The following is a 25129-nucleotide window of genomic DNA, read 5'->3' as shown; positions in this document are numbered from 1 at the left end:
ACTCATCAATCAATCTTTTTATTTATGTGATAGACCTATATTTAAAATGAATATTTACCATAAATTAAAGGTATCTTATATTATTAGATATGTTATTATAAAACATATTTTAGTTAAGGAGTTATTGATACTTCAAATGCAAAATAATGATATAAAACCTTGATAAAAATACACTTTAAGTACTAATCACACTTCATCACCATTATCATGCCGTGGAACATGGTTGATCCTTGTTCTGAAATGTGGTTTGAAATAGTATAAGATAAATGTTGAGATCTCCTCAATAATATAGGCTTCATATATTAACAACTTAACATGTACTTTATTCTTAACCTTTTTTAAATAGTGAACACACATATAGAATTAAAAAAAAATTATCAACTAAAAATAAAAAAAATGTTTAATTATGAATTACATAGCAACTGTAATATCTAATCTCTTGAATGAATACCTCCATCTATTCGGGACCGATTCTCCAACTTTTACCTCAAACGATAAATGTATGGGTAAATGCTCCATTAAGTCAAAAAAAATGATGGAGGGAATATCATCTCAAATTTGCATATTGTCTTGGTGATATTCATTTCAAGTATTTCAATATGATCAACATTTAACTTACTAGAACATATATCTCTGAAGAAAATTACGGGTCTCCGTGATTGCATCCTATATCCCCTTTGTAAACAAATAATAAAAAGCTAATGAGAAGAGTGTTTGTATAAACACATGGCAATCATGACTCCATTTTATATAATTTGCATTTCTCCGTATTAACTAGCCTTGATATGTTCGAGGCATGTCCATCAGGAAAACACGAACTTTTAAGCCATTTGTAGACTAGTAGTTATGTGTTTTTCTTTAACACCAAGCTTGCTCTTAATTTTATGACCCGTGATGTATCACAAACCAACTTCATATTTTTATGATATTGAACAACGTTAAATTTAATCTAGCCTTGATGTTGTTTTTTCAATGTGCATGACGTCAAAGTTTTGGCAAAGAAGATTGGTTTTTCAATAAGAAAGCTCCTAAAAGACACTTCGCTTTACCCAATTATGGGTCAAATCAAAAGTAGGAAACTTCTACATACCTGATTAGAGATTAAACACAATGTCACCATACTCTAATATAACATCATGCAATTCTTCACCAAAAAGACATAAGGGTACAACATCATTTTCAACTCTGCCAGCAAAGAAATCACTTCTATTCTTTCTGTACCTATGATTTAGTGGTAAAAATGATGATGATAGTAAAAAAAAAAAGCTTTACCCCTTTATGTTAGCGTGATGCCTTATTGTTTTTCATACAGTATGAACATGCTAGTTTTTCATGCGTGCTCCAACCAGAAACCATTCTATAGGATGAGAAATCATTGATAGTCCACATTTTAAACCACTCTCAAAACAAAATTCTATTTCCTTGAGATATCATAAGTCAAAGCTTTAGAGGACCACAACTACATCACCTCATCGATCAACGATCAAAGATAAACATCTATATTCCGCCGACTGCTCAGACTTGATATGATCATAGATAAAAACATGAACTCCAGCCTTATACACATCCTTGATGGCAAGTTATAAACGGTTAATATGACTAGCTAACAAAAATAAAAAGCAGCAAATAACCGGAATGGATATAATTTGTTTATATATAACCAAAGATGCACATTCCTTGATTCAATTGAAAAGTGAGGATGCACAATGTTAAAGTGTTTCCATGCTTCGCCGTCAGAAGGATGCACCATCACTCCATTAATTGCATGATGTGATTGGTGTCATGTCATGTACTTAGCAGTCCTTGGTAACATGAATAACCTTTGCAGTCTAAGTATGATCGGGAAGTATCTAAATTTTTTATATACCCCAAGACTCTTTTCCTACCAATTCTGGGTTTGTAATGGGAATGCCCACATGTTATACACAACTACATATGTTAACCAACTACAAAATTATACATTCATACTACAAGTTTCTTTGACAAATAACAATCAAACAAGGACATATATTAAAAAAATACATATACTAAAAAAATAAAAAAAAAAAAAATTGACATTTAAATGTTAAAACCAAAAAGGATAGATTTATATATAAAAAAATAATAAAATCCACAATAAATTATACGGAGAATGGATGTTATGGCCACGAACAAAAGTATAAGAAACTTGAATGCTTGTGTTGAGAAGAGGAAGATAGTTGAGATAGGTGGTTGGCTGTAGTTTGGGAGGGGAAAGTTAGGACGAGGAAGAAGGAAAAAATAGAGGAAGAGAGAGCCGGCAGAGTGGGTATATATTGGCTTGCACCGATGGAATCACTGACATAAATGTTCCATCGGTATACTCGTTGATAAATCCTCCGGTGACTATGCCACGTTACTGTATAGAGATCCTGGTTTGAATCCCTTGGTTATTCCATCGATAAAATCATCTGAAAAAAATTCACATCATCACACCATTGCAACTTTTCAAAAATATATATAATCCGTTGGCAATACGATCGGTATATACGAACGAAAGTATATATACCTACAGAATACTTCCGTTGGTATATACCGATTGTATTGCCGACAAAAATGGTTTGTTGGTACATGATAACAAAATTAGAGATGGAATTATGTATGTCGAGTAATTTTATTGGTTTTCACCTATTTTTTGGTAATAATGTAAGAAAAAGGTATATCATAATTCAAAATATTTTTTTATTCAGTTTAATTTTGGGTTTTTAGACTGATTAGAAGATTTTTTAGGATTGAAAATAAGTTTTAGGACTGAAAATAAGGTTACTAACCTTTAAACATGCAATAAAGAAGTATATCACAATTCAAAAAAAAAAAAAAGTTTAATCTTAGATTTTAAGGCTGACTACAAAGTGTTTTAGGATTGAAAATAGGTTTATTAACTTTCAAAACTATAAGAAAAAAGTAGATTATAATTCAAAATATTTTTTTATTTAATTTGATTTTAAATTTTTAGATTGACTAGAAGATGTTTTAGAATTGGAAATAGGGTTATGATATCCCTACAATGTTTTTTTCATGGTATATTTAAATAAAAACATGTAAAAAATTAAATTTTGAAATTTCAAAACCTAAATCTCATTTTCTAGTCAGTAGTGTTGAGCAAAATTGTTTCAATGGACTATGCTTCATCTACTCTATTTAAAAAACCTTTATCAAATGACTTGTTAAAAAAATATAGGCAAGCAAGCCTAAGGTTTATTTTTTAAAAAAAGAACTACTATAATAGTTAAACTTGTGCATAGCTATATGAATTTAATAAACTTTAATAATATAATTTTTTTGAAACAATCTTTTTAATTATATAAAAAAAATGATAACAAAACAAAGTTTAATTTTTTTTTAAAAAAAGACACTACCAAATTCATAAATTAGGACATTTTGAATTACCCAAATAAATATGCAAACCACTTTAATCTTATAAAAAGAAAAAATTAAAATAAATAAATAATAAATTCAATTTTCAATCATATAATATTAAAAGATAAAATAAAGAGAAAAAAAATACACTATAAATTATTATTGTAATTTACAATGCAATAAATATAGATGAATAATAGTTTCAGATTCACGTCACCAAACCATGCACGGGCATTGGCCTGCATGGCTCACGGCATTATTGGCAAAACGATGACCGAATTTACAGCAAAAGTGGCCCATAATTTGACCTACCACCACAACGCTAATCTTAACCTGCTTTTTGCATAACCTGGTATGGCAAAAAGAACAATGATCTGAAGCGGGTGGCAAAGATCTGTACCTTCAAATGAAAAGGTTGCTGCATGTGTGGTTTGGCTGGGTGATTTAAAGAAATTATATATTAGTCATGGCAGATTAAGTATTTAATTCAAATTTATGTTATGGTATTTTATAGATCCCCATTTCTTCTCATCTTTTCAATGTAAATAAACCAGGGCATAGCTCAGGATATCACAACAAGTGTCAAATTAAAAAAAGACTCTAGTATCGCTATGGCTACCGCTGATTATCAAGATCTTTGACAAACACAAATGACTTGGAGATCCCATCATTTTTAATCAAGAAGTGTTAATTGATCAGCTGTCAGTGTTATTTGTTCGGTTGACTTAAATTTTTTTAAGAAGAACTACCTAATCTTGATGTCTATGCTCATGCATCACCATTCTACTTGCTTTCTTATAGAGCCTGATCAAGTGAAATATAGTTAGCAACAAACTCCTCTTAGTTTTAGGTATAGACTTTTTCTGGTTAACTCTTATGTAGTTCTCTATATAAGGTTCATTCATCCAGCCATTTCCATCACAACAGCTTCGAGTCTCTCACCCACTAATTTCTCATATCACAAACTTGACCAGTCCTCCACTCTCTAAAAAGATTAAAAAAAATGATGAAGGGGTCAACAGAAATTGATATGCCAGAGTCAAGCTCTGTTTCTAAAGGAAAAGCACCTCTCATAGCTGCTCCCATGAATGAAAACGGAGGATACAAGAAGGGAATCGCCATATTCGACTTGATTCTTAGGCTGGCTGCTATAGTGACTGCTCTAGCAGCTGCCGCTTCCATGGGGACTAGTGATGAAACTCTTCCATTCTTCACTCAATCCTTCCAGTTCCAAGCTAGCTATGATGATCTTCCCACTTTTCAGTATGTGCTTTCACCTCTTACTTTAAATAGTAGCTAGGGGATAATATAATTTTAGCGTAATTCGCTTAGAATTCTTACACATAAAACCGTCTCCTTTTGGCATAATGCTAGTTACAAAACGTAGCATGAAATCAACATGGTAACACATTTAGAAGGCATGGAGATCTCTAACTAAGGCATCTATGGTTGCAGGTTTTTCGTCATTGCAATGGCAATAGTTGGTGGCTACCTTGTCCTTTCACTTCCATTCTCCATTGTGGCTATTGTCCGCCCGCATGCTGCTGGACCAAGGCTCCTGCTCATTATTTTGGACACTGTACGTAAGCTCTCTTATTGCTGTGAAATCAACATCTCACAGTGAAATCTCAAATCCTCAACTCATTTTAACAAGAAAAATCTCTACCCTTTTCTCGCAGGTGGCACTGTCTCTAAACACTGCTGCTGGTGCTGCAGCCGCTGCCATAGTCTACTTGGCCCACAATGGCAACTCGAGCACAAATTGGCTTGCTATCTGCCTACAGTATGGTGATTTCTGCCGGAAAAATAGTGGAGCTGTGGTGGCATCGTTCATCACCGTTGTCATCTTCGTGTTTTTGCTTGTGCTGTCAGCTTTCGCTCTGCGAAGGCATTAAGAGAAGAAAGAGCAGAGCTTGTTTGGTGTTCATATTGTTAATTTATTATCATTGTCAACGTTGTTATTGTGTAATCATGAGATTAATCATTTGTGTAGTGTCACTTGGTTGAATCTTGGCTTAAATCAGACTGTACGCCTCCTACCTGTACCAGATTGGTGTTATCTTCATGGCTGCAGCAAGGTTTGATCAATATATTGTTTTTCAAAGGATACTTTCTGCTCAACAGCTCAAACATCATTGCTTATTATAAAAATTATACAAATTACATAACACTTGAAGACACAAGGTCAAAGAAAGCAAATAAATGAAATGACTTCAATATCTAACCAAGAACATGGATCATCGTCGACCTGTCCCTCTGCATAAACAGAAATGCTAAATATATAACCATGCTCAGCACAGCGAGATGAGTAACTCCTGTCCAGCTCTGATCTCACCTCCAATTCCGTAACATATCTTAAATATGATTCTTTTAATTCAGTTATTGAAATATAATTGTCTTATTAAAACAGCTTAGTGAGATATTGAACATCCGTGACGTGACAGAGGTGAGAAAATCATAATCCAAGTAACATTTAACCCTCATAATTATAATCTTAAACCACCAACACAACGTTTATCTCGAGTATCATGAAAGATTAAAATGGCCTTTTCGATAAATTTATGAATCTTCTATATATAAAAAATTAATTAGGTGAGGATTACACTAATAAATTATGACAGCATCGCGTTTCTCAATTCCACACGATAGTATTTCTCTCAGCATACTGTCTAAGGAATAATGTTTTTTTATGCTGATAATTACATTTTATTCTCTATTTTTTTTTAAAAAAAATTATATATATTTAATCCCTGTAGCTTTATGTATTTGTGTTTTGATTTTAAATTTTATTTTTCTGATGTTTCAATCCATGTAGGTTGAGAAAGAAGCAATAAAGTTACCAGAAAAAGAAGAAGAGAAATTGCTTGGATCACTTTCCAGCCATAAAAAAGAACAATTTTGATATCAATAATTTTGTCTTTGAAATCAATAGTTTTGTCTTTAAAATGAAAGTTCGACGCAGGTGGTATTGAACTTCAAACATGCAAGAACAAATAGATTAAAATTATTTAATTTGATTTTTGAGTTTTTAAAAACATTGAAAATAAAATAAATAACCTTTAAATATACAAGAAAATAATAGACTAGAATTTAAAATATTTTTTTATTCAGTTTAATTTTAAATTTTAAATTTTTGGATTGGCTAGAAAATATTTTAAAATTGAAAATAAGGTTATTAACCTTTAAACATGCAAGAAAAGAGTATATTAAAATTCAAAATTTTTTTATTCAATTTAATTTTGGATTTTTGAACGAGCTACAAAGTATTTTAGGATTGAAAATAGAATTATTAACCTTTAAAAATGCAAGAAAAAATAGATAAGAATTCAAAATATTTTTTTATTCAATTTAATTTTAGATTTTAGGTTTTTAGATTTATTAGAAGGCATTTTAGATTGGAAATAGGATTATTAATATCTCTAAAATGTTTTTATCCTTAGTATATTTAGATGAAAACATGTAGACAAATAAATTTTAAAAATTCAAAACCTAATCTCAATTTTCTAGTCACTAATATTGACCAGAATTATTTTAATGAATCATCTACTTTATTTAAAAAAACCTTTAATGAATGACTTGTTAAAAAAAAATTAAGCAAGTGAGCTCAAGTGTTTTTTATTTATAAAGAATTACATAAATAGATGAATAAGTTTATAAATTTTATAAAGTTTAATAATATAATTTTTTTAAAAGAATTTTTTTAACCATGTAAGAGAAAAAAAATGATAGCAAAGTAAAGTTTAATTAAAAAACCATTTTATCAAATCCATAAAATAGGGTAATTTAGGTTATCCTAATAAACATACAAACCACTTTAACTCTATAAAAAGATAAAATAAAAATAAGTAAATTATAAAACTTAATTTTCAATCATTGAAAGATAAAATAGATAAAAATAAATTTGAAAGAAAAAAACATTGTAATTTTTTTAAAAAAAAACAAAACATTATAAAGTACTATTATAATTCATAATGCAATAAGTATGAGTTAATAATAGTTTCCCCTATACCCTTTAAATTTTTTGTTAATAATAATAATAATTAGAAAAAAAATACTCCGCTAAACTCGAAAACCGCAGCAACCAGAATTACCTCACCATACACGTAAACTAAGTCATTGACTTTACAAAGTTTAATAACTTAGTTTTTTTTTAATTATTTTTTATTTAACTAAACTTTTTAAAAAATAATTATATCATGATGCTATGATATTTAATACCAATATGATATTGAGATATTTTTTTAATATCATGATAATTATATAAAAAAATTAAAATAAATTATCAACTTTAAATCCCCATAAATATATTATATAAAAATTAAATTAAAAAATCAATAACAAAACAGGGTTAAAATGCAACATAAAATAAAATTGTGGATTACTAAAAAGGTGGGAATCAATGTTTTCCACCACACATTTTAGCTTAATACTTAATACTTAACGTGGTCAAAAGGTACAGAACGTGTTTAATAAGAAAATTATATGGGGAAAGTCTTTACTAAGTACTAATTGAGCAGTTGATATTATTTGGTCAACTTGCTGCCTTGAGCCGGAGACCAACCAATTTCTGTTCCTCTGCTTTCTTCTGATTTTAAATCAAAAGTGATAAAAAAGCAAGCTTTAACTAAAATGGAAATGGTTAGCAACAACTCCTTATTCCTGCAAACAAATTACTGTTTAAGATAATTTCCCATGGTACAAACCAACTCCTCTAGCTCTCCATATATAAGGCCCTACACTGCACAGCCTATTCCATCACAAGCTTTCGAGTCTATATCCAGTTTAGCCATTCTCATCACAAGCTTTTGAGTCTATATCCGGTTTAGCCATTCTCATCACAAGGTTGAAACCTCTCTTCTCTTGCCCTTCAAGCTAAAATGTCTGCTAGAGTTGATATTCCTGCTGATACAAGCGCTGCTGCTAAAGGAACAGCACCCCTGATAGCAGCTTCCACCCATGTAAATGGAGGATACAAGAAGGGGCTTGCTATCTTCGACCTCGTTCTGAGGTTAGGTGCTGTGGTGACTGCTCTAGCTGCCGCTGCCGCCATGGGAACTAGTGAACAGACCCTTCCCTTCTTCACTCAGTTCTTCCAGTTCCAAGCAAGCTATGATGATCTTCCCACCTTTCAGTACGTTAATCTTTTGTTTATCCTTAACTCGTGCCAAGATTAACATCTGCTTACCGTTGTTAGATACCACATCACAGTTTTTTGCCATGAATTTGATGTTACGCAGTATCGAAGCATTGAGCTCAAATCATTGAAACCAATTGTTAATGACTGCAGGTTCCATGTGATTGCAATGGCAATAGTTTCTGGCTATCTAGTCCTTTCCCTTCCGTTCTCCATTGTGGCCATTGTTCGTCCACACGCTACTGGACCTAGGCTTCTCCTCATTATTTTGGACACTGTAATTTCTTACACCTGTTAAATAAAATATTATCGTTTTTTGTTTTCCTTTCAGATGTTGACATGAAAAACTATATTTCTCTGTGCTTACAGGTCGCCCTAACTCTAAACACGGCTGCCGCAGCGGCTGCTGCAGCCATAGTCTACTTAGCTCACAATGGAAACTCAAGTGCAAATTGGCTTGCTATCTGCCAACAATTTGGTGATTTTTGCCGGAAAGCCAGCGGGGCTGTGGTGGCATCCTTCATTGCAGCTGTTTTGCTCTTGTTTTTAATTGTGATTTCTGCTTTAGCTCTCCGAAAGCGTTGACAGATCAAGAGCTACTGATCCTGTTTTCTTGATTTTGCTTCTGGCTTGTTATGATCACGATGATGATTGACCGGTGGCTTGTTATGATCACGATGATGATTGACCGATGAACCTTTTTTTTTTTCTCTTTTTTTTTTTTTTTTTTTCTGGATATTTGATGAAATTTTTTTTTCTCTTTTTTTTTTTTTTATTTTCTGGATATTTGATGAAAGTGTATGAACTTTTTATTGTATTGGGACAATCTGAAATGACAAAGATCATTCTGTTCTGTGTCATGAGACAACATCATCATTTGACAATTTCATTAAAATGTTACGTAATGTCAAAAGCACCGAGAAACATGGAACAAAAACACAAGATTTCAATAGAGATCAAACTCAATTACGAATTAAGGAAGCATGTCATCTTGTTTCCCAAGCAATATCCAACCACTAGAGTTTTATTGAACTAGCATATTCATGAGGCAAAATCCAAACTCACTCATTGAGGGATTTCACCACCACCGGTAGAAATCCCAACCATGATCTTTGAGCCATGACCAAGGGCAAATCACACAATCATGCAGCCATGTTTTTGAGATATCTAAATGCACGTTTATTTTTATATTTCAAAAATATTTTTTAAAAAATTAAATATTTTTATTTTAAATTATTATTTTTTTGAAATGTTTTGATATTTTAATATATTTATTTTAAAAATAAAAAAATATTATTTTAATATTTTTTAAATAAAAATATTTTAAAAAATAATTACAACTATATTTTTGAACAACCTCCATTCGATCCTGTAACTTCCTTAAAAGACACACCAAATACCCTTCATAAACCATCGCATGTTTGTGTACAACGTTTCTACTAAGATTCAAAATTAAAAAAGGAACCTTTTTTCATTATGCCTTAACTTACAAGTAGGGTTTTTTTTTAAAAAAAAAAAATGAGGCCTTAACTTATAAGGTGATTAAAGTGTTTGGAATCAGTTCTTGACTTTAGGTTTAATTTGAATTCAATTAATAAATAAATTGAATTTATATATTTAGAAGAGATAAAATTTAAATTATGTTGTTTCTAGTATTACCTTGTTACTTTCATTTTATTTCTTTAAGAATCTTTTTTAAAAATATAATATAAGTATTTTGAGAATTTATAGTATTTTTAAAAATTAATTTTTATTTAAAATTCATTTTTTTTTCACATTGAAAAGGATTAAAAACATTAGATTTTATTAAAAACATTAGATTTTATTAAAATATTTACGATTATAGATACTCACATCACTTAGCGTCTTTTATGTAACTCACCCTCCTACCCCACATATTTCCTAGCAACCCAGCCAGGGATGAAGCAAACAGCCCAATCCCTTAAGGCTAGTTTTGTAATTCAACTCTGCAAAAAATATATATACAGCGTCACTCAAGACAAGACATTAGCAGCAAAAACAAACTAGACAGACAGTAGAGTGCATCTTCCTCTCTCTTTTCTTCACTGTCAAGACGGCTACACAAGCATCTCCTCCTCTCTCTCACTGTTAGAAAACTAGAGCAACTTTTCCCGGGATAATCGAAGGAAAATCTGATCGTTTCAATTAGGGTTTGTTTGAAGGAAATGTCACAGACAGGGAAATTGATGCCGCATCTGGATCAGCAGAGCACCAAGATGCTCAATCTCACTGTGCTCCAGCGAATGGATGCTTTTATCGAAGAGATTCTAATCACAGCAGCGCATGTCACTTTCTACGCTTTCAATATCGAAACCAATCAGTGGGTATGTACTTGCTTACTTCTTACTAGTTTCAAATGCTTGATTTTTTGTTTTCTCTTTTCATTTAATTATTTCTGATTTCAGAGCCGCAAGGATGTTGAAGGATCTCTCTTTGTAGTCAAGAGGTACGGTATTCTTTTTTTAATAATTCCTTTTTGTTAGAAGTTTTGTGATTACTATATTAATTCATTTTGTTATTATTATTATTATTATTTAGGAATACACAACCGCGGTTTCAGTTTATTGTAATGAACCGGCGAAACACAGGTTTCAGTTTGTTTATTTTGATGAGCATTTTGGCTGTTGTTGATGAGTTAGTGGAGCGAATTTTTTTAATCTTTTTGGTTTTCATTTTTGTCAACAGAAAACTTGGTGGAGAATTTGCTAGGGGATTTCGAGTATGAAGTTCAAGCACCTTATTTGTTGTATCGGAATGCATCTCAAGAAGTTAATGGTATTTGGTTTTACAATCCTCGAGAATGTGAGGATGTTGCCAACCTCTTTACTAGGTATATAATATTTAATTTTACTTGAAAAAACTATTTAGGTAGATTTTGTTTTATGTTTAACTTAAGATTTAAATATTATGAATTCCTTGACAAGCTTTAGAGCTTGGGTTGTGAGTGCATGATTGGGTGTTTGCATTATTAGTAGCTTGTTGGATCTAATAATTAGAGTTTGATTATTTTTTACAGGATACTTAATGCTTACTCTAAGGTTCCTGCAATGCCAAAAGTAGCTTCAGGCAAAAGGTATTTTGTTCTCTTATAATTGAGTTATCTAGAATTAGTAATTGGATAAGTTGTATGATTGATTCATTTGAATTACATGCATGACCTGCTGACCGCTGTTAGAACGGTCATTTCTATGGGAATAATTTTTCCTTTAATTCAGCTCAACTAAGAATCAACCCTGAATTGATTGGAATTGGTAATTGCAATCTTAACATAGTTGATTATGAACAAAAAAAAAAGAAAAAAAAAAGAAGAAGACATGATTACTTCCTTGATATCTTTTCATTTTTTTTTAATAATGAAGAAATATTGTGTGTTGGTAAAATAAGGAAATGATATTTTCATTTACTTTAACTTTACACCTCAAGCTTGTGTATAGAAAATTTTCTTCTATGAATATAAACAGTAGTGTATCTCCTTGATCACTTACCTGATATCTTCTCAGTTTGTTTTGTCCTCATGGGTACATTTGCATATTTTTCCTCTGGAATTTAAAAATCTCAATATAACTACATTTGTGTAATTGCAGATGCTGCATCATCAATTTGATGTTTACTTTCGTTGATTGATAAAATTGAGTTTTGTAGTACTGCACCTTACTTACTGCTTGCACAAACTGTGTATTACTTAGTGAATTTGAGGATCTTGAAGCAGTCCCAAATATGTCAGTGTTTGAAGGTGCCTTGGAACCTTCATCAACTGCCTCTGCTGCCAATGATAGTGCTGAAGATTCTTCATTTGAGAACTTTTTTAGTGTAAGTGCCTTATTCCATTGCTTATACTTAAGAGTCAATTTTCATGTACAAGAAAGCTGCTATTCAGATTTTATACTTTTTCTCCAATTATATATTTGTAAATTCTGCCATTTGTGTCATTTAGGATGACATTTATAAGCTAGATGCTGTACATGGTTGGCTTATTTCAAGATTGTATGTTTTCCTACTGAAAAATATCGATCCAATGCCTGAAAATACACTTGCATTATTGTCTATTGCCTAATTTGTGATCCCATTTTGTTGATGGAGTTTCTGTTGCTGTCAGAATCATAGTATTGTTGTTGTTGTTGTTGTTGTTGTTGTTGTTTAGCACTAATTTAGAACCAATGTTCATGTTTCTTTATATAAACATACATATCTTTATCTGTTTTCCTCAAAACATGTACCCTAGTCAGGAATGAATGCTGCATCTGATGCTTCTAGATGTAATTTTAAGGACTTGATTTGATTTTCTCAGAAAATAGGAAGCATATTAATTGTTGCGTCCCATCATTGGTTCCATGGACTCCGGGATTGAATATGGTGCCAAGTAATGACACCAGGCACTGCAGCAACCTCTTGCAGAAGTGATGCTGTTGCTTAATAAAAACTGATCTTTGGGTACAGCCTTGTCTAGAAAAAGAAAGATAATTATGTAGGAGTTATAATAATTTTGGTCACCCTAACTCAGACTAGGGAAAAAAATTGAGATAGCTGACTAAGCCATGTTATGATTTTGCTGAAATGATATTTCTGGAACAAATATATTTTGGAAGCTTCCAATCTTTTTTAATTAAGCCGACAAACCCACTTGCTTGCTTTTATGCTTTTATTTTCTGATTTTGTAAAATTTTCTCTACCCTACCCTTTATTTTTTATATGCCTAAGAAGTTTTTGAACATTATTCTTCCAGACTGCCATGAATATTGGAAGTACTGCTTCTACTGTAACAAATTCAAGACAGCAATATCAGCCTTCTCCCACCATTCTGTTATCCTCCCATACACCTAATGTGGTTATGCCTTCTGCACCAGTTCCACAAATACCATCTCTTCCTCTTTCATCTTTAAACACCTCAAAAAGCGTCCATGGCACTCCCAATCCAATCAGCAGTGGCGGTCATGTCACTAATCTTGTGAAGCCCTCATCATTCTTCACGCCCCCTTCTTCCTCATCTGCATTGATGGCGCCCCCTCTCTCCTCGCCACTGCCTAGTGCTCCTCCTTCACTTCAACCTCCCCTAAATCTGCAACGACCATACGGCACCCCAATGCTTCAACCCTTCCCACCTCCTGCACCACCACCATCTCTTACTCCTAGCTCTACTGCTACTCCACCTCTTATTAGCAGAGACGAAGTCCGTGATGCACTTCTAATGCTTGCTCAGGTACTTGATTTTTGTTCCTATCCTTGCATCTCCCTTCATGTCATTTGCTTGCTTATTCAATGCTAGATTGTATTTTTAATATCTGTACAGGGTAGAACTACAGCCTTGTGTAAATAAATAAATAAGATAAGATTAAAAAAAAAAAAAAGGTGCTACTTTGCTTGTATGCTCAGCGATTTTGAAATCATTGACTCTCCTTTAGAGAAAAAAGAAAAGAAAATAGAGGTGAGCATCTGCAACAAGATCACTGATTTGCTGATTTGTTCTGATGCCAGGATGATCAATTCATCGACATGTTCCATCAAGCACTGCTGAAGGTGCACCACCATCCATGAGGTGTTGAAGGGACATGATGACTTTCCCTTTTGACAGATGTCTCAGGTACAGAATGGTTGTAGCATGAGTTCTCTGTACAGCTGAAATAATGCGGGGTATAGCTCTTGGTCAGATGGATGTCGCTATTGGTTGGTTCAATGTAGTGCTGTAACAGTAGGCATAGAGAAGCAGCCTCAGAGGTTGAGCATGTGATTTAGGACACTGCTGTTTATGTATTATTGTTTAGTAATAACCCAAGGACTAAATGTGAGAAATTAAGTTTCTTACTTCCACACTAGTTAGGTTTGATTAAAATTTCTTGATTATATTTTTTCTAAATCTTGAAAATTCATTGGACATCGATTAAACTTAAAATTTTATTTAAAAGGAACAGCATCTTATTTAAAAGGAATAAGCATCCAACTACTTGAATTAACTATTTTTGATTTAATAATATAATGCTTTAATCAATGGATAACATGTTTTTGCAAAATCTTTAAACTATCAGTCCAGGATTTTATTTAAAAAAAAAAAGAACACAGAAGCAAGAACAATCATGAACTCTTTTGGGATGCAGAATTTTGTTTATAATTCACGCGTATGAAAAATCACTTCCAGTGGTTTGTTTTTTTTTATTATTTTATTGCTTTCCATTGGCAAAATCACTATTTAAGGCTTGCATCTGTAAAAGGAGTGATAACGAAGAAACTGTAGGTTAAGTCATACAGATTTTTTGTTAAAGACATGATAGTATAAAAGAAACTCCATTTTCTTAACCTTGAAGGTTGATTTTCCAGTCCCTCATTTGATAAAGAGACGAGGAAGGGGGTATCACGAGTGACGAATATCAGATAATAATTGAGAGAATGAAAACGAAAATAAAGATAAATAGTAAAATATCAAGTAACATTAGCTCGAGAAAATGCATAAAACAATTATTTTTACATGTGTAATTACATCCCTTGTATATATAAAATCTACAATATGGTCAAGTTGTTGAAGGTGATTTGAAATTAGTTCACTGCAATAAAATCTCTAAGCTCGGATTATTTGATCTGCCATGCTTCACATTCCATTTCCTTTGCCAGCTAAAATTGTGATGGACAGAGCCTCAGACAGATCATAAGGTTTTCATCTATCCAGCTCTTGGAACGAAAGAGAAGTGTATAACATTGGTTGATGATTGCTTTAGGATTCTACTGGCAACTGAAAGCGGCGACCTCTCATCAGTTCAGACCACTTACAAACGCTTCCAGGCGGCCATACAAATCCACCAATTTGCAGCCATGAAAATGCATTGATCGCCAATCGCGCAACAATTGTATCAGACAACGCTTTTTATCAGTTTCCACTTCTAGTGGGTAGTGGGGTGCAGCTCGATTCCAAATCCATCCAGTCAACACACAGCCATGATCATATGCTTTTAGGATTAGACAGCAACATTTACTGGATAAAGATCCCTCCCTCGTGTATCCTGAAGAACTAATCCGCTATTTCATCATGTCATCCGCAGTCACGCAGAACACCAAGATTACATCGAAGCCGCTTTTTGCCCATCTGCCTTCTGTTATCGGGGAATGAGGAATGGGGAACAGTAACTTGAGAAAATCCCCATTTATCATCGTGCTTGTCAGGTATAGCTAAATAGTTAATTACACGCGTAGGGCTCTTCACCCCGCAACTCTCCCTGGCTGCCCATAACTCTCCCATGCAAAGCAAGTTTTATTGGCATGTTGTTTGAAAAACATCAGAAAGCACTCCTGAATGACATTCGAAAAAAGAACAAGAGAAACATCATTACTGTTATGGAATCCACTCACAATTTGACATCAGAAAAATTCAGTGCTGACTGTCGCATGCTCAAGAGAGTTTGGGAGGGGAGAAATTGAGATGGAGATAAAATGTGCATGGAACCTGATTTTCTCCTTGGGGGAAAAGCAAATGGAAGGCACAATCAACAATGGAGGAAATGTTTCCTTCCTGGCCCGTCCAACAGCAAAACCATCTCCAGAAGAGGGGAGAACGGGGAAGGAAATTCGGCCACATCATTGAATGGATTTACAATTTTTCTTATTATTTTGGTTTGTTTTCAATACTGACAGGAGAAAATTTTCAATAATTCCTCCTTCCTCTAATTTTCAAAGGTCCAAATAACGGGGAAAAAATTATAATCTCTTTTTATATTCTCACTACTTTCACTATTCTTACCTCCCAAAGAGCCAGTGACATATTTGATGAACTTTATGGCCTAGTATCAGAGGCAAAAAAGCTACTCTTCAAACAGAAGGATCTAGGGATTTTCAGGCTGAAATTTAAATTTTAATACATTTTCATAGCAAATGAAGCCGTGGGGAAGAACAAAACTGATAAAGATGATACACAGAATACACAAGGGATAGAAGAAGAGCCTAGGTTGACAGAAAGAGGTGCAAAAGAATAACATGTGATATACTCCTTTACCTTTCTTCGATGCAAATTATGCACCAACATCGCTGTATCCTTGGTTTCTCTCCCTGCATCCTGCCGTGTCCATCAAGCCTTCGACTTCATCATCAATCAAATTTAAAGTTATACAGTTTGATGGTGACTTATTTTGAGGAATCTGTGCACCAAGAGGAGAAATACCATGAACAATAGTATGAACCTTAATTTTGTTTCCTTATCTCCACTTTTGCTTCCTTTTTCTTATTTAAAAAAAAAAAAAAGAAGAAGCGATAGAAGTGGATAACCAGTTTCATAAAAATTTAGCTTTCTCAACTCATCGTAATTACCAGTATGTAGTCAATCAAATCTTTCTAAAAAAGAAAAGTAGCACAGCAAAATTATTCAACCATTTACACAAGTAACACATGGTCTACCATTTCTGTCACAGGGAAACAAGGTGGTAAACCCAACTTGTGAAGCAGTAATACACGTCCTGGAAAAGACAATAAAATAAAGAAGTCTGCCAAATCAAGATTCTATGATATACTGAGATCCAGTCAGCTATCTATGCATAACCTAATTATTGTTTCTGTAAGAATTTGTTTTAACATTGCTTTTAAACGTGGGGGCACACTGTTCTTTGCTATTGCTGTCTTCACAATCAATCTCAATGCGTTCACCACAACATGTAATTTGACCTGAAGTTTTATAGGCATGAAAAGTTATTACCAGCATGGCTTGCCACATTAACATCCATTGCTGGGAAAGAAGGGAGAAGTACAAGGTGTCCACACCAACTCAGAGGAACAGAAGCTGACGTTGTTCATATTATACATCTTTCACCGTTTTCCAAGGGCATTTTTGGCACCATGTGGACCTATTGTACAGAAGATAATCCATCATCCAAATTCTTATAGAGACAATGAGAACTATCCAGCATTTTTCAAGTTTTTTTCTGTTTTCTGCATGCAAAATAAATACTACATCCATGTATATACTTCCGTAGATGAGGAAACAAAAAAGTTCAAAGAAAACTCGAGTGCTCCTTTATATCTGCAGGTTAAGAAAGCTGCTTCACTTCTTGACAAGTATGTCGTCATCCACAAAATGGAAACCAAAGGAATGGCGTTGAAACATAGAACAACCTGGACAAGTTGGTCCTCAACTAAAGCTAATAAGCTTGGTAAAAAAGGATATCATCCAACAAATTCGGAAATGAATGAGGCCGTATGCAACAAGATCGCTACCTGACCTGCAAGTCCATACAAAAACTTGAGGCTTCCCAGTCAAGTAAATGAGAACAGCGGATCTAGTGATATGAGAACTGGAATAACTCTGAATAACATCAACCCATGAAACAAAAGGGGCAACACTATGATGGAACAAATGTCTCTTTAAGCATAACAAGTTTTAGTTCTCACAGATCCGAGCAATGATGATGTCACCACCACATTAGCACTGTCTATTACCAGTAATCTCCACAAGAACATTTCCCATGTTTGAAATGGTGAAATCTGCTAGTATCTCTAACAATAATTTCTCTGTTATTGATGTCGGATATGAGCTTGATAGCAACATGACAGTCACTGCAGATACGCAAGTTCTTCATTACTCTTATTGGCGAACCAGGTGGAATGTTCATTAAACCGAAAGCAATAGCCAACTTCTCACTGTGGTTGACCAAGCTATTTTCTCTCTCTTCACTGTCCGTATCATGAAAAACAGTGGCAGTATCTGGCACATAACCCCGCAACTTCATCTCCTCCATTAGTTCTTTCAAATATAAATCAATCTCCTCTGACATTGGGTGAGATTTGTCACCCATAGAGAACTGGAAAACCCGATTCTTTACTTCCAACCAGCTTACTCCTGGTTCCTTCTTAACTTTCCTATCTCTCATTGTTGTCCTTACTTTGGAGACATCCTTCCACCTCTTAGCAGAAGCATGAATGTTTGACAGGAGGACATAAGTTGCTGAATCCTGAGGATTAAGCCTAAGAATTTCTTCAGCAGTCCTTGTTGCCATGGCTGCATTTCTGTGGATTCTACATGCAGATAACAAAGTTTTCCAAATCACAACATCTGCTTCAAGAGGCATCGATCTTATCATGGCCTCTGCTTCATCCAAACATCCCGACCTACCAAGTAGATCAACCACACAAGTGTAATGTTCCAGTCTAGGCTTCAATCCATATTTCTCTACCATCAACTTGAAAAATCCCATCGCTTTTTCCTTCAATCCGTTATGACTACAAGCATAAAGCAAGCTTAAGAAAGTAACATCATTTACCTCCACACCTTCTTGCTCCATCTGCTCAAATAAATGAACAGCTTCCTCTCCTCGTCCATGAAATCCATAAGCAGCAATCATCGAGCTCCACAGAACAGCATCCGGATGTTCACAGTCCAACAAAGCTTTCATTGAATCTTCCAAACACCCACACTTAGAATACATACTGATCAATGAACTAAGCACTGCAACAGCAGAATTAGCTCCAGCTTTGATCGCTTCAGCATGAATCTGTTGACCCTGAAAAAGAGTTGCCAGTTCAGCACAAGAACTAATTACACTCACCAACGTAATCTTATCTGGCCTGAGGCCAGACATTTTCATTATATTATACGAATCCAAAACTCCCTCAAAGTGACCATTTTGAGCATTACCTGCAATAAGTGTATTCCAAGCAACTACATTACGCATCGGCATAGCTTTGATAACTTTCTCTCCTTCTCCCAAGCTACCGCTTTTCATATACATATGAGCCAAAGAACTCCCAACAACCAAATTGAATTCATACCCATGTTTCAACACAAAGGCATGAACCTGCTTTCCTGCATATGAAGCTCTCAGACCTGCACAACCTCTAAGTACACTACCTAAAGTGAACTCGTCAGCCAAAAACCCCAACTCATGCATTTCTCTAAACAGAAACAACCCATTTTCGTTAAATTCAAACTGGATCAACCCAGAAACCATTGCATTCCACGTAGCAACGTTTCTTTCAGGCATTTCATCAAACACCTTAATCGCAGTCTCCAAATCACCATGTTGCACATGACCATTTATCAAAATGTTATGAGACATAATGTTTCTCATAGGCATTGCATTAAAGAATGCTATAGCTTCTTGTATTTTTCCCATTTTAAAGTACATGTTCAGCAGGTGATTTCTGACAAACTTGTCTTTGAAGTAATACCCAGAAGTGATAGCTAAAGAATGGAGTTGTAATGCTATCAAGAGGGACTTTTTGGGTATGAAAGATTGGATGAGATAAGAGAATAGATGTTGGTCCGTCCATATTTCTGCATTGTATGTCTTAAAGGCTTCTTTTATGCGTCCTGCAGAGCAAAGGCTTTTGAACTCTCCTTCAATATCAGAAATAGAGGAGGCAGCGTTCTCTGTGCTTGTAGAGAAAAAACGGTAGAGGTGACAAAACCAACTTTTTTCTCCTCCAATTCTTCTAACAGCTATAGCCATTAACAGACTCTAATATAGGAAACCAAGGGTTTTGTAGGAGAAAAAAGTTTGATGGTGAAGTTTACGCGAAGGCATGGTGGTGGTCGTCGAAGTAGCCGAGTTACTAAAGGATTAATAGCGTGTATGAGAGTATATTTTGATTGATTTATAAAGTTTTTTTAAGTTGAAATTATATTAAAATTATTTTTAATATTAATATATTAAAATAGTTTTAAAAAATTAAAAAAATTAATTTTAAATTTTTATAAATTTTTTTAAAATATAAAAATAAATATCATATTATTCTATAAAAGTTTAGAGCTTGATGGTAAAGTGGACACAAATTTGCTATATTTTTCTTTTATTATACATAAAGCTAAAAAATATAAGAAATTTACTGTTTATCCACTTACAGTGCACAATAATATACAGTGTATTACTTTTTCCTTTCTTTTTTTTTTACATTTTTTTTTCACTTATATTGTATTGCTTCTCCTTTTTTTACAATATTTTCTCTTTTTAAAAAAAAAATTATTGATTTTATTTTTTTAATATTGAGCTGGTTAAAAATTTTATTTATATTTTTTTCTTTAAAATACTGTAGATTGCTGTGGTGTTTTTCCACAAAAAATTTTTTATATTTTTTAAAATTATATTTGTTGATTTTATTTTTTTAATATTGAACTGATTGATAATTTAGTTTTGTAAATTTTTTTTCTTTTAAACATTACTGATTACTATAGTGTTTATTCATATAATGTTTTTTGTTTTTTTATGATTTTCTCTAAAATTATTCTTTTTATTTTATTTTTTAATATTGAGTTAGTTAAGAATTATAGTTATGATATAGAAAAAAGCACTATAGCTTTCCTCACAAATTACTGTGGATTTCTACAGTATTTTTTCTCACATAGTTTTTATATTTTTTTTTAAATTATCTTTTTTAATTTTATTTTTTAAATATTAAACTGGTTAACAATTATGATTACAAGTAAATACAAGTAAGGCTAAATCATGTAGGGAAAACAATGCAACTTTCCTCACAAAACACAATGAATTGATACAGTTTTTTCTCAAATGGTTTTTTTTAGTTTCTTTTGTGTTTTCATTTTTTATAATATTTTTTAAAATTATCTTTATCAATTTTATTTTTTTAGTATTGAGCTGATTATAATTTAACTTTGTAATAAAGGTTAATTATATGGGGAAAACATTGTAGCTTTCCACATAAAACACTGTGGACTGCTACGATGTCTCTTTATATACTTTTTTCTTATGATTTTTTTAAAATTATCTTTGTTAATTTTATTTTTTTTAATATTGAGCTGGTTGAAAATTATAATTATAAATCATTACAAATAAAGCTAAATCAATTGGGGAAGCACTGTAGCTTTCATCACAAAACATTGTGAATTGTTATAGTATTTTCAATATGGTTTTTTCCCTTATTTTTTGTGTTTTTTTTTAAATTGTCTTTGTTGATTTTTTTTTTAATATTGAGCTGATTGAGAATTTAACTTTGTAATTAAAAAAAAAACACTGAGAATTGTTTCAGTGTTTTCCCACATGATTTTTTTCAAAATTATCTTCATTGATTTTTTTTAATATTAAGTTGGTTAAGAATTATAATTACAATAAAACTAAATCATATGGGAAAAACGTTGTTTGTTTCTTCACAAAATATTATGGATTGCTACAATATTTCTCAAAATAATCTTTTTTATGATTTTTTCAAAAAATATTTGTGTCGATGTTATTGGAAAAACTACTATAGTTTTCCTCACAAAATATTGTCAATTGCTACAATGTTTTTCCTCGTGGTTTTTTTTCCTTTCCAAATTATCTTTGTTGAATTTTTTTTTTAATATTAAGTTGGTAGAGAATTTAGCTTTGTATTTTTTTCCTTATTATTAACATAAAAGATAAATCATGTGGCAAAAGTACTATATCTTTCGTTGCAAAATACGGTGTATTGCTACAAATTATTTTGTTTAGTCTCTAATGTTTTGATCACCAACACAACTTTTTTTTTCGTCATGAAATAATGGCTCCATCATACCTTTAGTTTCTATTAGTTATATAACGCTGATTCATAATTATAATACTATCAATTACATTTATTTTATAAGTCTGTGGCAGCACGCGACGTGCCATCTCGTTCATAACGCTAAAGGGTGTGGGGAAATCATTGTTCACCCACACCCATCACACTAGAGATTACAATAGTAATCCACATTATATTACTTTTTTTTTTCACTCACAGTGTATTACTTTCTTCTTTTTTTCTACAGTACTTTCCTATTTTTTTATGGTTTTTTCCCCTAAATTTATCTTTGTTAATTGTACTTTTTTAATATTGAGTTGGTTAAAAATTTTACTTTGCAAATTTTTTCCTTTAAAATAATGTAGATTGCTACGGCGTTTTCCCACATGATTTTTCTAGTTGATTTTTTATTTTTTAAAACTATATTTGTTGATTTTATATTTTTAATATTGAGCTAATTAAAAATTTAGTTTTGTAATTTTTTTTCTTTGAAACATTATTAATTTCTATAGTGTTTATCCATATGTTTTTTTTCTTATGATTTTCTCCAAAGTTATCTTTTTTTATTTTATTTTTAATATTGAGCTGATTAAGAATTATAATTACAATATATGAGGAAAGCACTATAGCTTTCCTCTTAAATTGCTATGGATTGCTACATTGTTTTTTTCCACATGGGTTTTTTATTTTTTCTAAAATTATCTTTGTCAATTTTATTTTTTAAATATCAAGCTAGTTAAGAATTACAATTACAAGTAAATACTAAGGCTAAATCATATGGGTAAAACACTATGACTTTCTTAATAAAACACTATGGATTGATACAATTTTCTCTCACTTGGTTTTTTTTTAGTTTTTTTATTTTCTTTTTTTTGTATTTTTTTTCAAAATTATCTTTGTTAATTTTATTTTTTTAATATTGAGCTAGTTAAAATCTAACTTTATAAGAAAGTTTAATCATATGTGGGAAAGCACTATGCCTTTACTCACAAAACACTGTAGATTGTTATAGTGTGCCTTCATATAGTTTTTTTCTTATGATTTTTTAAAAATTTATCTCTATCAATTTTTTTTTAATATTAAGCTAGTTAATAATTACAATTACAAGTTACTACAAATAAAGCTAAATCATAGGGGAATGCATTGTAGCCTTCATCACAAAACACTGTGAATTGCTATGGTGTTTCTAACATGGTTTTTTTTCTTTTTCATTTTTTTGTGTTTTCTTGTTATATTTTTTTTCTAAAATTATCTCTGTCAATATTTTTTAATATTGAACTGATTGAGAATTTAGTTTTATAGTTTGCTTTCTTTAAAACACCATGAATTGTTGTAATGTTTTCCCACATGATTTTGTTTTTCAGGATTTTGTTCAAAATCAACTTCATTGATTTTTTTTGTTTGGTTAAGAATTATAATTACAATAAAAATAAATTATATAGAAAAAAATTATTGTTTTTCTCATAAAACACTACAAATTACTATAATATTTATCTAAATATTTTTTTCTATAATTGTTTTTGTTTATTTTATCAGGGAAAGCATTGTAGTTTTACTCACAAAACATTATCAATTACTATAACGAATTTCCTCATGAGGTTTTCTTTTCAAAATTATATTTTTCAATTATATTTTTTTAATATTTAGTTAGTAGATAATTTAGCTTTGTAATTTTTTTTTTACTTTTTATTAACAGAAAAACTAAATCATGTGGTGAAAACACTATATCTTTCCTCACAAAATACTATGGATTACTATAGATCATTTTATTTAGTCTCTAAGTTTTTTATTACCAACATTGTCATAACTCATTTTTGGGCCCTCGCACAAAAAAGAAAATACAAATATATATATATATATATATATATATGTTTGAAAGAAATAAAAAAAATAAGAGCAGTGCAAATGGGAAGCTAGAGTGCTTAGAAAATGGTTAAAAATTGGTTAAGGAGGTTCAAAAATATAAACATTAAAATTTAATAGTATTTTGTTGACTGATAAGAGCACTGTTGACAAAAAAAATTAATTTAAGAAAGAAAATGACAAAATCAGATGTTTATGGATTCAATTAAATTTTATTAAAGGTTTAATTGAATATATGGAGGTTTTAATTGCAAGAAAATCAGTTTTGGAGCTAATTTAGGTTTTAATTAAAAGAAATTAAAATTCTAGGGTCAAATTATAATTTTTAAGAGTTAATTTGGTCAAATCAGGGGCTTCATTGCACAAATATTGAAGTTTGATGGCCAATTAGGGACTTAATTAAATAAATTCAAAACCAAAGACCAAAATGCAAAAAGTGTGCAAATTAAAGGCTTGATTTTGAATCTGACGAGTTTTGGCGCCAATTCCCACTTAAATGAAACAATGTGTTTTGAGAAAAATGACACTGTTTTATAAATTTCAAATAAAAAAAACAAAGAAGCAAAAATGGTGTCAATTTAAAGGGTACCATATGTCTTCTTCCTCCCCTGAACGCGCAGAGAATAGGGGATGAAGAAAAATTTTCTTCCCTACTTTGCCCGTTCCTTTTTTCTTTGAAACCACCATAAAAACACCGACAAAACTCCCCACTTGCTTGCCACATGGTGGAAGAAGAGGGGATGCATCCTAAGGCGATTCTATGGCAGCAGCACAGTGGTTACCCTAACCATTTTACCGCCCTTCTCTGCCTATAAATATAGAGGCAGAGAAGAGGCATAAAAAAAGTGGGGCAGTAAAAGGGAGAGAAGAGAGTAGATAAGAGAAGAGAAAGACCAAAAGAAAAAAAAAACAAGAAAAGGAAGCACAAAAGAGAACAAAAAATAGAGAAGAAAGAGAAAGAAGAAAAACATAGGCGTTGTCACCACCGTGCCCCCCAAGCAACCACCACCCCTGCCATCAGTTGTCGTCAGCGTCGCCATTGTTCTAGGTAAACCCTTCGCCCTTTTTTTTTTTTCCTTCATTTCTTTCCTCGCCATGCAAGATGTGCATAGTGACACGACTAAAAGATTAATGTCTTCTCCTAAGTGCAGGAGTGTCGAAGTAATAAATAACCTGGCAAGACCGGGGTCGAACCACAGGGAGGTTAATTGTACAAATTATAAACAATAACATTAGTAACAATAACAACAACAATAATAATAGTAGCAATAATAATACTAATAATACTAGTAGTAG

General features: G+C 32.1%; 4 protein-coding genes and 1 long non-coding RNA gene across 11 annotated transcripts in view; 3 read left to right on the top strand and 2 right to left on the bottom strand.

The window, feature by feature from the left end:
- The first annotated feature begins 4311 nt into the window (after nucleotides 1-4311).
- Nucleotides 4312-5367, top strand: LOC105111115 (casparian strip membrane protein 2). Its single transcript, XM_011006380.1, has 3 exons — nucleotides 4312-4641; nucleotides 4834-4957; nucleotides 5058-5367. The coding sequence occupies exons 1-3, from the start codon at nucleotides 4382-4384 to the stop codon at nucleotides 5271-5273; spliced, it is 600 nt and encodes a 199-aa protein (XP_011004682.1). The 5' UTR covers nucleotides 4312-4381; the 3' UTR covers nucleotides 5274-5367.
- A 2823-nt stretch (nucleotides 5368-8190) lies between these two features.
- LOC105111116 (casparian strip membrane protein 3) lies at nucleotides 8191-9372 on the top strand. The gene is made up of 4 exons (XM_011006381.1): nucleotides 8191-8509; nucleotides 8666-8789; nucleotides 8882-9168; nucleotides 9253-9372. Exons 1-3 carry the CDS (start codon nucleotides 8256-8258, stop codon nucleotides 9095-9097), a joined length of 594 nt encoding a protein of 197 aa, XP_011004683.1. The 5' UTR covers nucleotides 8191-8255; the 3' UTR covers nucleotides 9098-9168; nucleotides 9253-9372.
- Nucleotides 9373-10534: 1162 nt separating this feature from the next.
- LOC105111114 (mRNA-decapping enzyme-like protein) lies at nucleotides 10535-14360 on the top strand. The gene is made up of 8 exons (XM_011006379.1): nucleotides 10535-10857; nucleotides 10939-10979; nucleotides 11072-11121; nucleotides 11219-11363; nucleotides 11550-11606; nucleotides 12220-12343; nucleotides 13257-13730; nucleotides 14006-14360. The coding sequence occupies exons 1-8, from the start codon at nucleotides 10699-10701 to the stop codon at nucleotides 14063-14065; spliced, it is 1110 nt and encodes a 369-aa protein (XP_011004681.1). The 5' UTR covers nucleotides 10535-10698; the 3' UTR covers nucleotides 14066-14360.
- Nucleotides 14361-15232: 872 nt separating this feature from the next.
- On the bottom strand, nucleotides 15233-20056 carry LOC105111113 (pentatricopeptide (PPR) repeat protein). Of its 7 annotated transcripts, XM_011006373.1 has the most exons (5): nucleotides 17472-20056; nucleotides 17199-17346; nucleotides 16904-16962; nucleotides 16506-16647; nucleotides 15233-15805 (listed from the first exon to the last, which is right to left on the bottom strand). In XM_011006373.1, the coding sequence occupies exon 1, from the start codon at nucleotides 19945-19947 to the stop codon at nucleotides 17935-17937; it is 2013 nt and encodes a 670-aa protein (XP_011004675.1). In that variant the 5' UTR covers nucleotides 19948-20056; the 3' UTR covers nucleotides 15233-15805; nucleotides 16506-16647; nucleotides 16904-16962; nucleotides 17199-17346; nucleotides 17472-17934. The 7 variants fall into 7 exon arrangements, with proteins under 7 accessions (XP_011004675.1, XP_011004674.1, XP_011004677.1 ...); XM_011006372.1 differs by lacking the exons at nucleotides 15233-15805; nucleotides 16506-16647 and having other exon boundaries at nucleotides 16746-16962; XM_011006375.1 differs by lacking the exons at nucleotides 15233-15805; nucleotides 16506-16647 and having other exon boundaries at nucleotides 16746-17346; nucleotides 17472-17522; nucleotides 17615-20056.
- A 1879-nt stretch (nucleotides 20057-21935) lies between these two features.
- Nucleotides 21936-25129, bottom strand: part of LOC105111111 (uncharacterized) — a 5260-nt gene continuing 2066 nt past the window's right edge. The window contains exon 2 of the long non-coding RNA XR_839569.1: nucleotides 21936-21985. This is a non-coding gene — a long non-coding RNA (uncharacterized LOC105111111). The remainder of the gene's footprint in view (nucleotides 21986-25129) is intronic.

The sequence above is a fragment of the Populus euphratica genome, unplaced genomic scaffold (assembly GCF_000495115.2).
Source record: "Populus euphratica unplaced genomic scaffold, PopEup_1.0 scaffold275.1, whole genome shotgun sequence".
Classification (NCBI taxonomy): domain Eukaryota; kingdom Viridiplantae; phylum Streptophyta; class Magnoliopsida; order Malpighiales; family Salicaceae; genus Populus; species Populus euphratica.
The sequence above is the reverse complement of the archived record's forward strand: the minus strand, read 5'-3'. Positions and strand labels throughout refer to the sequence as shown.

Excerpts from the sequence above, each read along its gene's own strand:
- LOC105111115 (XM_011006380.1), top strand. The coding sequence starts at position 4,382 with ATGATGAAGGGGTCAACAGAAATTGATATGCCAGAGTCAAGCTCTGTT. Across the intron at positions 4,642-4,833 it reads GATGATCTTCCCACTTTTCA|GTTTTTCGTCATTGCAATGG; the intron begins GTATGTGCTTTC and ends CTATGGTTGCAG. Across the intron at positions 4,958-5,057 it reads TGCTCATTATTTTGGACACT|GTGGCACTGTCTCTAAACAC; the intron begins GTACGTAAGCTC and ends CTTTTCTCGCAG.
- LOC105111116 (XM_011006381.1), top strand. The coding sequence starts at position 8,256 with ATGTCTGCTAGAGTTGATATTCCTGCTGATACAAGCGCTGCTGCTAAA. Across the intron at positions 8,510-8,665 it reads GATGATCTTCCCACCTTTCA|GTTCCATGTGATTGCAATGG; the intron begins GTACGTTAATCT and ends TAATGACTGCAG. Across the intron at positions 8,790-8,881 it reads TCCTCATTATTTTGGACACT|GTCGCCCTAACTCTAAACAC; the intron begins GTAATTTCTTAC and ends CTGTGCTTACAG.
- LOC105111114 (XM_011006379.1), top strand. The coding sequence starts at position 10,699 with ATGTCACAGACAGGGAAATTGATGCCGCATCTGGATCAGCAGAGCACC. Across the intron at positions 11,607-12,219 it reads AAAGTAGCTTCAGGCAAAAG|TGAATTTGAGGATCTTGAAG; the intron begins GTATTTTGTTCT and ends TGTATTACTTAG. Across the intron at positions 12,344-13,256 it reads CATTTGAGAACTTTTTTAGT|ACTGCCATGAATATTGGAAG; the intron begins GTAAGTGCCTTA and ends TTATTCTTCCAG.
- LOC105111113 (XM_011006373.1), bottom strand. The coding sequence starts at position 19,947 with ATGGCTATAGCTGTTAGAAGAATTGGAGGAGAAAAAAGTTGGTTTTGT.